This window comes from Trichomonas vaginalis, chromosome V (genome assembly GCF_026262505.1).
Source record: "Trichomonas vaginalis G3 chromosome V, whole genome shotgun sequence".
In the NCBI taxonomy this organism is placed as follows: Eukaryota; Parabasalia; order Trichomonadida; family Trichomonadidae; genus Trichomonas; species Trichomonas vaginalis.
In genome coordinates, this window is record NC_067207.1 from 4399816 (window position 1) to 4412237 (window position 12422).

General features: G+C 35.7%; 1 protein-coding gene and 2 pseudogenes across 3 annotated transcripts, besides 2 other annotated features; 1 reads left to right on the top strand and 2 right to left on the bottom strand.

Annotated features, from left to right (window-relative positions):
- Positions 1-192: 192 nt before the first annotated feature.
- Positions 193-2761, top strand: TVAGG3_0277370 (annotated as a pseudogene). Its single transcript has one exon. A coding segment is annotated over exon 1 (2569 nt).
- Positions 2762-3099: 338 nt separating this feature from the next.
- Positions 3100-3437: a mobile genetic element.
- A 3276-nt stretch (positions 3438-6713) lies between these two features.
- Positions 6714-12422: part of a mobile genetic element that runs on past the window's edge.
- Positions 8726-9663, bottom strand: TVAGG3_0277400 (annotated as a pseudogene). The gene has a single exon. A coding segment is annotated over exon 1 (938 nt).
- On the bottom strand, positions 11504-11841 carry TVAGG3_0277410 (uncharacterized protein; the record flags this gene model as incomplete). Its single annotated transcript, XM_051228752.1, has 1 exon — positions 11504-11841. A coding segment is annotated over one exon (338 nt), but the record flags the coding sequence as incomplete, so codon positions are not given.

Genomic DNA, 12422 nt, shown 5'->3' on the forward strand with positions numbered 1-12422 from the left:
GGGTCTATCGTCGCTACAGGAAAAGTTACAGGCATTCCAAGGAAGTATACTTTGAGAAGCCTTTTCCCCATTATAGAACGATAGGACAGTTATTTTACAAAACTGACAACACTTTGACCGAGTAGTTTTTTGAGCTGAACAAAAAGTGTCATATAAACATCTGTCAAAAACCGCTTTTTAACTTCACTTAAAATGCCACGTAAGCTACGTAAGAATATACGTAAGAGGAAGAGAGCATTGAAACATCCAATAGTAAAACTGACACCACAACAACAGTTGCAACAACAAATGATGAATGACCCCACTATGTTGCAACAAATGTCAAGCAACCCTATGCTTTTAAACCGAGTTATTGGTGCACAGAGTGGAGGTTTAAGAGCGGCACTTTTAGCGAAAATGGCAGGCTATGGTGGAGCTGCAGACGGAACAGCTTATAACCCTCAAAGTCAAATGAATTTGAGTTCACTCAAAAATCAAATAACAGATGTCAAAAAGTCAAACATAGACATACAGAAACAAATAAGTGAAAACGAAAAGAAACTAGAATATGACAGACACACAAAGAAACTCAATGAGTTAAACGTAGAGAAAAAGAAGAAAGAAGAACAACTGAAAGAACTAAGTACAGAGGAATATGCGAAAAAAGTGTCAGAAAAAGCAGCAGAAGTAGCAAAAATGGAACAAGATGTTATAAATTTGAAAAACCATACTACTCAATATAAAGTACTGAAAGATGAAGAAATAAACAAAAAGCCCTGAAGACATATATGGATAGCGATGAGTATAAAAAAGAAGTTGAAGCAAATGTAAAGGCAGAAAAACTTTTACAGTTGCAAAACCAAACCGTACAGTATGAAAACTTAGCACAAGAAAGTAAAAATAACGACGCACCATGCAAAAGGCAATGAAAAGCGCAGAATATATAAAAGCTAATAATGACTGGTTAGATGCCCAAGCCAACGCTAAAGCAGCCCAACTTATAGGGTCAATAAGGACAAAAATACAAGCGGATGAAGACAGTTCAAATGAAGCTTTAACGAATGCTGACTTTAAGAACGCCTTCGAAGCTCTTCATAGTAAGGTGAAACTAGTGAACGACTTCTCATCTGGAAAGAAACTGAAGTCTGAAGGTTTCGACAAAGAGTTAAGAGAAGTAGCACAAAATATGACGAAAATAACAGATGCAGCAACGATACAGGCAGTTCAAAGTGCCTATGACGCCGTTAGAGCAACTGTTGTGGAAAGTCAAGAAAAAGAGTTACAACAGACCAAAACAGACCTAGTAAATGCTTTCTTAAAAACGAAAAGTCAGGTAGGACATTATGCTGCAGATGGAACATATGTGCCAGCTGGTGGAACTTATATACCAGCTGGTGGAACTTATATACTAGCTAGTGGAACTTATATACCACCAAACCCTCCAAGAGAAGCACCTGCACCAGGACTACCTAAAACATTTACATCGTCACATGGACACAGACACAGGCATGCACCAAAACCAACACAACAACCAACAGTTCAAAATCCAACACAACAACCAACAGTTCAAAATCCAGCACAACAACAACAACCAGCACAGCAACCAACAGTTCAAAACCCTGCACAACAACAACCACAAACAGAGCAAGGACATAAAAGAAGTAGAGAAAAAGGAAACCAAGAATTCTTAAAAATGCTTAAGGAAGATTATGGTTACCCAGATACTATTGACTTTAGTGACAGATATAAAGAAGCTATTAGAAAGTTCAAGGAAGGAAATACTGACCCGAACCTATTTAGCTTTATGGCTCAGCACCAAATGGGATATAATTTCAAACCTGGAAAATACAAACTCGCTAAGGAATATGATTTAATAGCATATCATCCAAATGACATGACTGAATTTACTCCGAGATATTTGGTGTCAGAGCTAAATGATATTTCAACTCTCTTCATGAAACGCGTAAAAAATAGAGACGGAACGAAAGAAGAAAGGTTTATGAGTCCGGATGACTTAGATAGGGAACTTGTTAAAAACGGTCTCGGAATATATGAAATGCCAGCAGATGAGGTACAAGAAACTCCACAGGAAGAATTTCAGATACAACCAGACATGGAAGAAATAGTTCAGCAACAACAGCTAGAAGAGCCTGAAGGAAACGAACAAGTCCCTCCTTTGGAAACTAACTTCACAGAACTAGATGAAGATTTGGAACAGCCGAAAAATCTTGACCTCAACAAGAGTATGAGGTGAATATGGAATCTTTCCAAGAGTCTAAGAAAAATTCGGCTGACATGGTAGAAGATATCGAAAAAAGTTTGCCGACATACAAAAGACTCCAACACCAGATGAAAATATTCAGCATAGAATGGAAGTACTGAAGAAAATGTACGCAAATACAATAACCCTTTTTACTTACGACCATATAACGTTCAATCTTTGGCTGAACTCGGTGAAAATAAAAGGTTAAATTTCAACAAACATATAGAAATGAAACATTGTTTAAAGTTCATTCAGAACCTAACCAATATGGAAACAAACATACTTTTGTTTCTGCAGACTATGGAACTACAATGAGATGGGTCATAAAGCTAACCCGGATAGGTGGTTCATAAACTTACAACCACAATTCCAAGAAGTTGTAGACGCAATGGAAGTGAATGGTGAACCAGATATAGCTGGTATTTTCAGCGCGGCTTTAATGCCATTGAAAATATGAAACATGCAGATATTTTGGACCAGTATGAAATGAACATGGCTGATGGAAATATAACACCTGACGTTCTAGAACAATTTATCTCAAAGAACTACACAGAACCATAAAGATGGTATATTTGGTGAAGAGTTTAGAAAGAAAGTTAGGGATAGAGAAGGAAGAGAACCTATTGTACATGACCTTGCAAACGAAAGTTTACAAAATGTCATAAAAACTTACTTTGCAGACAATGAACCGAGAAGGGATGAATATTTAAGTAAACTCAAATGGACAGTACCAAATGAAATGTTAGTATTGAAAAACATGTTCCTTGACAAAATAAAACCAAACTACAGAAATAAATGACGCAAGACTGAAACATTGGGTAAAAGCTTTCCCATTCACAAAAGATATTATTGGTTACATGGAAAGAAAACCAGAATGGCTACAAAAACATATATTTGGAAACGAGCTTATTCCATATGGACAAGCTCTGTTTGAAGAGCTTGAACCGGAAACTCAGGAAAGAGTCATGCAACAATACGCGAAGACTCAAATACAAACTATGACAAAATCTTTCTAGGATATAGGTTACCTGAGATGGGCGACCAGAGCCCAAAGGCAAAAAGGACATGGGAAATTTACAACATACTAGGTGAACATGAGGCAAAGATGCAACAACTTGAAGCAGAGGGCAAGTTACCAAAAGCGACACCAAAGAAGAAGAGAAGAGTAGAACAAATGAAAGTAGTGAAGAAGTAACTTCATCTAGTGAAAGTAGTGGCAATGAGGAAAAAGAAGAGTTAAAAACTCAGCAGAAGAAAGTAAAGCTTGGCCCACTGGGTTCTATTATGACACATAAATCCAACTATTCTATATTTTTACCCATATGAAATGTACGCCGCTCAGAAATATAACGCCAACAGTTTTTGGATGCCATGAACGGAAATGTTTCCGAATGGTATAACGAATGCGACAATGCCATTAGAAGGTCAGAAATAGTTCCTGGAACTTACGAATATACAACTGCTGTTTCTTATGGAAACGTAGGTGAGTTTGGAGAAGGTTCTTCAACAACAGTAGATATTGCTTGCGACAGGTTTCATATTATTTCTATTGACAACTCATTCTTATATACGTGGAACAAGACATTGAAATAAAACCTTCTGCCAAGTTGTCTGACAAGAAAGGTTGCAATGGAATTTTCTATGTCGGATACCAATATGCTCCAGAAGTTTTCATGGATATAAGATATATTCTAACTCTGACTTAGTTCAAACAGTAACATGGGCAAACTATGAATGGTTCGCTTTGAGAAACTCAGTACAACCACAAGCTAGAGAACAAACAGACCAATATGCAACTATTGAGAAAAATAAGAAGACTTGACCCTAACGTTCCAGGAGTTTATGTTAACCTTTCTGGTTCAGATGGAAACTGCTGCCACTAAATGTAAACTGAAACTTAGAGTTCTTTGTCATCTTTCCTCATCTTCAGGTTTTTTAAGATACTTGCCAAACTGGGCAGGAAAAATTTTATCGAACTTACTCCAAGCAAAAATAACTTAGTCATTGCACCAACACAAAACCATTCACTATTACTGTAGCTGGAACTGGTGGACCCAAGTTCTGTGACTTTTGCAAAGACAAAGTTGACTTAGACTTTGGTTTTCTCAAACTTCAACACTGAAGTAAACTATTATTTCAATGCTGCTGGAACTGCTTGGGACCCAGTTAAGTTCACATGCGAAAAATTTGAATGCAAGAGAATAGAAAGCAGACTTGCCGTTTATATGTTGGACCCAGATATTTCAAATGCTTTAGCTGCCAAATATATTGCAGTTCCACTTATTGTCCCTATACAACCAAATATCTGTCAAAGACTTTGCAGGTGAAGTTGGAAACCAAAGTGCTGACCCAGGTGCAAGAACAGATATTGCTTTAACAACTGCAATGAAACATGCAGATACTATGTTTGTACTGTTCAGACGAACTATAAATGACTATTCTTGTTTCTACAACCCTGGTATTAAATATCATATAAAACATAGATGGCAAATATTATCCAAGAGAAGAATATTCTACAGTTGAGGATATGAGGTCATACAACTTGACATTAGATGCTATGAACTTTAACAACAACTTCACAACAACCATTAACCCTGAAATGCAAAGTTCTATTATGCCATATGTGAAAGTATGGACTCATACAGGAGGTCAAAAAAACTCAATATACAAATGGAGACCGTTCAAACTTTTGGCTTGGCATTCCATTTGCTGACTCAGAAGACTTTATGGGTGGTATTTCAACTGTTGGTACTGTACAAATACAATATACTGGTGACAGAGACGGTCCAGATGAATTGAAAGCAAAGAAGTTTACAAAACCATAGCACTTTTCACGGAAGATGCTCTTTTGAAGATTCGTTCGATGAAACCTGCTGGGGCTCCTCAGATTGGCATAACGACAGCTTCCATCGAGCAGATTTTGGCAGCAGGTCAGTAAGTTGTTCTTGAACTGACTTCTCTCCGTCAAATATTGACAGTACGCCAGTTTTGACATAATATTGTATTATAAACTTTCCTTTAGAAATATCGGTCAGTTTTGTTGTTATATTTTTGTCTGCTTCAAGAACTTTCACCATTTCGGTTATACCAACTTTCTTTGCTTTATGAAAATATTTTGGTTCAGCAAAGACTGCTATTCGCTATAACATTTTCCATGTTTGTATAAAGAACTATTCTGTCAATGTATTTGTATTGTTTGTGTGTGTAAACTTTGTTTTGCTTCAATTCAAAGAGATATCCGAATACGTCCATCTTTTTATTCTAAGTAAAATGTCATTTCCGAAAAATAGAAGCGTAAGTGTTTCAAAGGTTTAATGGCGGTGGCAGATGTGAAGTTAAATTCACCAACTCAAACAAACAGTCAAAGTGTTGTTGTCAATGTCAAAGAAAGAGATGTTTGAAGTGGGAAACCATACGAAGACGAAGATGGTATAACAATAGTTCCTGTAAAAGAACCAACATATCCTGAAGTTAGCAGAGACTTAAGTTCTGTTGCAGATATTCGAAACGACTACCAACAACTGAAAGACAAACTTCAAACTCAGGAGAAGATTTGTCAAGCTTTAAGTATAGATGTTAAACTTGGTCGAACACAAACCCTGTAAAAGTGAACTCATATGTCATTGCACGCTCATGAAGTTTTGAAAGAACTATTGAAACTTTTGACAGAGGCAGACGATATAAAACATCAAAGAAATAGAACCCGACGTTAGTTGCTGTGGTGTTTCATATAATGTCATTGACAAGATATACGTTATGAAAGGAGGTGAAACGTTGAACTTAAAATATAGTTTCCCAGACGTTATAAAAATATTTGACGACCACAACATTTCTTAAAAATTTATTTGCTAAGTAATGGCAGAAGACACAATGGTTTATACTATTACGACTAAAAACCCTGAGTCATTAATAATTCTATAACAACAAACTTACAAAGTCCCCAAGGACGATATTGTAAACTAACCTTAAACACAATGACGACTAAAGTACAAAGTCATACAAGACCCTCATCATTCATTTCAGAATTCATATCTACGCCAAACAAAGGTTCAAATTGTAAAAGTCAAGCGTAAAAATAAAGGTCTGCATGTATTGAACTGGCGTGCTTCAGTTTCGGTTCGACGAGAGTGCTTTCTGCGATTTCTAAGAAGTAAGCAGCTTAGTGAGCATCTGTCTTGTGGTCCATTTGCCTCCACGTCGTACAGATATGTGAGGCACCATATCTCTTCTGGGTCGAGTCGAAGTTTGAGTAGGACTAGTATAGTTTATTCTAGATGCAGATCAAAGTCAGAGCCGATAAATAAGTTACTCATTCATTTAGTTTCAGAGTTGTCTCTCAATATGGTACCGTATGATTCACTTTTAGCAAGTGCAGATACGTCTATTGAATGAAATGCACATATATAGAGTTGTGCTTTGTGTAACCGTATCGTTAACTATTTGTTGTGTCGATGCTAGCATTGGAGAATCGAGGTAAGTTTTCGCGATAGAACCAATTTCTGTCAGATTTGTAAATCTTAGCAAGGTCGTAAAAGCTTTTGTGTTGTTATCTTCTGACTAAATGCAACCTAACCATATTCTGTCTTCTTATTTTCCATTCTTTTAGTATAAATCATACTTATAGCTCTCTTTTCCTTTCCTTTTGGTACGAACGTGGTATTCTTTTCTGAAGCTTTTGTCTTTTGCTTCAAGCTTGTTTTCTATCTCTTCACGTTCTGGTCTATGAATTTCATCTAAACATCATGAAATATAACAAGCATAAGAGGTGAGCCCACATGCACCAGCATTTACAAGAAGTCTATGTAACATACCAGCCTCTCAAACATTTGACAATATTTTTACGATTTTCGTACGGAATCTCGACCCTCGGTTTTTCGAGGGTCGCAAACATATGAGGAAATTCTTCTAAAAGTTCTTTGTCTGTTGGTTTTCAAACCAATGATTGCTTGCTTTGTAGACGAAGAGCATTTCAAATACTTTGCATTTGTACATATCGTCTTTGACGAACGAGATGAGACGGAGTTGTGTTGTTAAACTGATGTATGTCACTGCATGATATATCATCATAGCATCATATTTTCTTATGTCATGGTGTTCTCGCGTGTTTGCCATTAGTTCTTGTGACATCAAATAAAAAAAAATATTTTATAAAAAACGTACGTTATTTCCTCGCTTATTTCACAAGTACCAAAAATAAACGCCTTTACATTATTTCAGCAATCCGTCAAATAATTTATACGGCCTTTATCTAATCTGCTCTACTTATAATCACGTTTCTTTACCTTTCAATGTGGAGAGCACCATTACACTTTTGCTATCACGGATAAACTTCTTTCAAGTAGTTCTGTTCTGCAGCGTCTCATATCGTTAACGAAACACAACCTTGACTCTATATTGACTGTACTGTATATCTTAGAGTTATATTAAGGTTGTTCTCCTATCTTATATCGTCTTGGTATTGAAGTCCTCGTTTCTGACCGATGTAAAGTAAGCCTTCACTGCAACGTTCCATATCGAATGAACCATATGTTATGAGTTATATCCAACAACTGGGTCTAACCATAAAAACTATGGTATGAGACTTTTGTCTACTCGAGATTATGCCTTATGTTCCATAGAATCTTACCGATACATAAGAGCTCAGGATTTCTTGTCGAAAATTTCATGATTGAAGCAAATTCTAACCCAGTCGTGTGTTTCTTTCCAGATGGAAATATAATGTCTGACAAGAATATTTGTTGTATTTCTTTGAGTATCTACGTTTAAATCACCTATTCACACATTTGGTGTCATTGGCTAATCTTTTAACTGTTTCAACTCCAATCCTTTAACATTTTCTGTCTTTTACATACAAGGATAAAAATATTTTTTTTAAAAAAAACTAACGTTATTTTTTTTATTTTGTATAAAAAGATATGATTTCAGGGAGTTTTTTTACGAAGTTGTCAAAGTTCATCCGTCAAATATAACAGTTTATATAATGAAATTGTGTCATTTTTCAGCAAAAATATATTTTAGGGTAGATGGTTAGATCTAACCCGTTTTCTCACCTGTTTTCTACCTCGTGAATTTTCATGAATTTTTCCCGAAAAATAAAAAATAAAGTTATTTTATTTTCATTTTTTTCATTTGACGAGAATGTCGGTAGAAGGTAGAATCTTAACTAATTTTCTCACTCTTGTTTTCTAACATGGTCTTAAAACACAACAAAACTCATGATTTTTGGTCATTTTTCCAGCAAAAATATATTTTAGGGTAGAAGTTAGATCTAACCTGTTTTCTGCACCGTGTTTTACCTCCACGTTTATTTTATTAAGCGTTTCAAATGGTAAACGTATTTTTAAATTTTGGTGAAAACTCAACGGTTGACACAAGCCCTAAAAATTATTTTACTCAGAATTTTGGTCATTTTTCAGCAAAAATATATTTTAGGTAGAAGGTTAGATCTAACCTGTTTTCTAACCTCTTTCTACCCCAGTTATTTTATAAGCGTTTTACATGGTAAACGTTATGAATTCGTGAGACTCTAAACAGTTTTGTAGCCTCTATTTCTTCTCTTTAGTACTCGAATGTTTTAACTATGCCGAAGGTTCTTTATATTCTTCTTGACGTCAGATAGAAGGAAATCCTTCTGCTGTTGGATAGTTTTTGTTCAGAAATGCTAACATGTCCATTTTATCTTCTGCTGGCTTTTCTGCTTCTTTCTTTAAGTCTGCATAGTCGTTTCTCATTCTTTCTATCTCTTTGACGGAGTAGTTATATCTCCTCATTGCTGCTATTACATTTAGAACATTGCGGGTTCATTTTTGCGTTATATTTCTGAAACCCTTACCTGCTAAAACAACTAAAGCGTCAATGGTTTCTTTAACTCAAAAGCTGCTGGTTTTATATCTGTTTTTCATACTTACATCTTTTATCTTTATCTCTTTATCTGCCATACACATTCAGCAACTAACGAAACAAGTTGTCGTTAGGTCTTAAATTCTTCAGATTTAATATATGTCAGAAACATTCTTATATACCATGTCGCAATCTTTGTCCATATAACCTATGGTTGCAATGAAATCCTAGAAACCTCATAGTTTACCTTTCGTATGAACTTCTTTATTTCTACTAAGTCAGTTGCTTTGACTTCAATTTCGTCGAATTCAGGAATAGTTAGTTTTTGTTGTTGGATTTCAGGCAATTTGGGCAAATGGTCGTATGAGGTCCTCCATTTATAAAGATACTGTTCATTTGTTTCATCTTTCGCACTACAGTCTAAATTACATGTTAAAAGTTCTTGCTTTATCTTCTGGATTTCTGTTTCAAAAGTATATGAAGAAGGAATGAAGCTTTTCATCTCTACTAACATTGACGTAGGATTCATGACTAACGAGTTTGGTGCTGTTTGTTTGAAGTGTTGTTGCTTCGACTGACATTTCTGTTCTTACATACAAAATAAAAAAAAATAAAAAAATAAAACTAACTTTATTTTTTTATTTCGGGAAAATTCATGAAAATTCAAGAGGGTAGAAAACAGGTTAGAAAACAGGTTAGATCTAACCTTCTACCCTAAATTATATTTTTGGGTCCTTTACACTCATTACGAAGAAGTCTTGACAAAACATTTACGAAGAAGTCATGAAAATTCAAGAGGTTTAGAAAACAGGTGAGAAAACAGGTGAGATCAAAATGCTAACATAAAACTTTATTTTTGGTGTAAATTTCATGATTTTCGAGAGTTTTAGACCATGTTAGAAAACGTGTTAGAAACGTGTTAGATCTAACATTCTAACATAAACTTTATTTTTGGTGTAAATTTCATGATTTTCGGAGTTTTAGACCATGTTAGAAAACGTGTTAGAAAACAGGTGAGATCTAACATGCTAACATAAACTTTATTTTGGTGAATCAATAAAAATAATGGTTCATTTACTCACAATATTTTTGTACAAAACAACCCCAACAACTTTAACTTCTTTTCTGCAGCTTCAAATGCTATCTAGCGAGTTCATATTCTCTAAATTCTCTCTTTAAATCTTCTGTTCCCATTGGTCTAGTTCGTATGGAGAATTTCTATAACCATAACATATCTCACGTTCTGTTCTAATTGTTTTTCGCACATTTTTCCAACTTCTTCTTCAAACAAAGGTTTAGCATTCTCTTACTGTATCTTCGAGTTCTTCTTCATCTAACTTCTCATGAACTTTCTTGTCTATGGAGTCCATAATTTTCCACACTGCTATGCAATATTTTGGAGAAAGCCACATTGCTATATAGTTTATAAGTCTTGGGTCTACATACGTTCCTCTAACCTGTTTGATTTCATCAGGAATTCCGGCATGAATTTTGTATAAAAAGCAACGGTCTGAATTCCGGCGGTTGCTATATTCTTCACAAAATGCCTTATAATACTCTTCCCAGGACTTATTTTCCAACAACTTTCTAAAGTCTTTCCTAAACTGCTGACACATATTTGTTGCATTAATGTAACCATCCTTGTCTCTACGTAGACTTCAATACCATTATAAGTGCCTTTTGTGAATGTTTCGCCATTAGATTTGTTAGTGAATGTTTTTTGCTTCGATTGACATTTCTGTTCTTACCTACAAGATAAAAAGTTAGGAAAAAAAATAAAACTAACGTTATTTTTTCTGTCTTAAGGAAATTCATGAAAATTCAAGAGGGTGAAAAAAGAGGTGACAAAACATTTACGATGAAGTCTTGACAAAACATTTACGAAGAAGTCTTGACAAAACATTTACGAAGAAGTCTTGAAAATTCAAGAGGGTAGAAAACAGGTTAGAAAACAGGTTAGATCTAACCTTCTACCCTAAATTATATTTTTGGGTCCTTTACACTCATACGAAGAAGTCTTGACAAAACATGTACGATGAAATCATGAAAATTCAAGAGGTTAGAAATGAGGTTAGAAATGAGGTTAGATCTAACCTTCTACCCTAAACATTATTTTTGCTGAATTCAGCAACAAAATGAACGAGGTCAGGATGTATGCAAATACCTTTGAATTCATTCATAACACCCTTTGTAAGCTCATAAAATGCTTGTTTTGAGGTCGAGCCACTTTTGGCTCCACCGTATTCTTTCAACCAAAACTCAAGAATTTCCCGCTAATTTTGTATAAAAAGCAACCGTCTGAATTCCGGGTGTTGCTATATTCTTCACAAAACATTTACGTTTAGTTTACGAAGAAGTCATGACAAAGTTATGAGGGTGAGAAAACGTGTTAGAAAACGTGTTAGATCTAACATGTTAACATAAATTATATTTTTGGTCCGGGAACAACTTCTCTCAATTGGAGCTGTAGCATACTCTTTGCGTAAGCGGTTCGACTTCTTCGAACTCTTGGTCTCTCTTCGATTTGGACTGAGATTGGAATTGCTGGGGTGGAGCTTGCTGGAACATCCAAGGGTTGGGGCAGTAAGGCATAGGCGAGGAGGGTAGTTCGGGAAGCCTTGTGGTGGGTAGTAACCTTGAAGTGGAAATTGGTAGAAATTCGGAGGTACTTGCTGGAACTGAGGTTGCTGAGGAGACTGTTGTGGTTCTTTAGGTTCCTCTGGTTTGGGAATGGACTCGGTTGGTGGGACGTCAGTCATCTGTTTGTGTCCTGTCGGAAGGAAAAAACTTTTTCTGTCGGAAGGAAAAACTTTTTCTGTCGGAAGGAAAAACTTTTCTGTCGAAGGAAAAACTTTTTCTGTTGGAAGGAAGAACTTTTTCTGAAGTTCGACCAAAAAGTTCTCAATTTTCGAAAATTTGAATGGTTTACGGACGGACAACTGGAAGAGTTCTTCTGTCGTCGGGAAAAATTTTTCCAGTTGTCGGGAAAAATTTTTCAGTTGTCGGAAAATTTTTTCCAGTTGTCGGGAAAATATTTTTCCTGTCGGATGGAAGGACTCGGAATGCCAGAAGGATTTGACGAGGCAAATTTACCTAATTTAAATTAACGACTGCGTAAAAGACTACTTGCGCAAGGTCATGAAGCCCAAGGTCAAGTTACACCATCTTTTCTGGAAGGGCTGCCTTGAATCTCGAGACTTCGACCGAAATTCCAATTCAAATACCAGAAAACACTCCTTTCGACGACATAAAGGACGCCAAAAGAGAAGCTCTTGTTAAGTTCCTAACAAACGTCCTTGGATAAAAATACCAAACAAGGAGAACCCCCTACCCCATATGA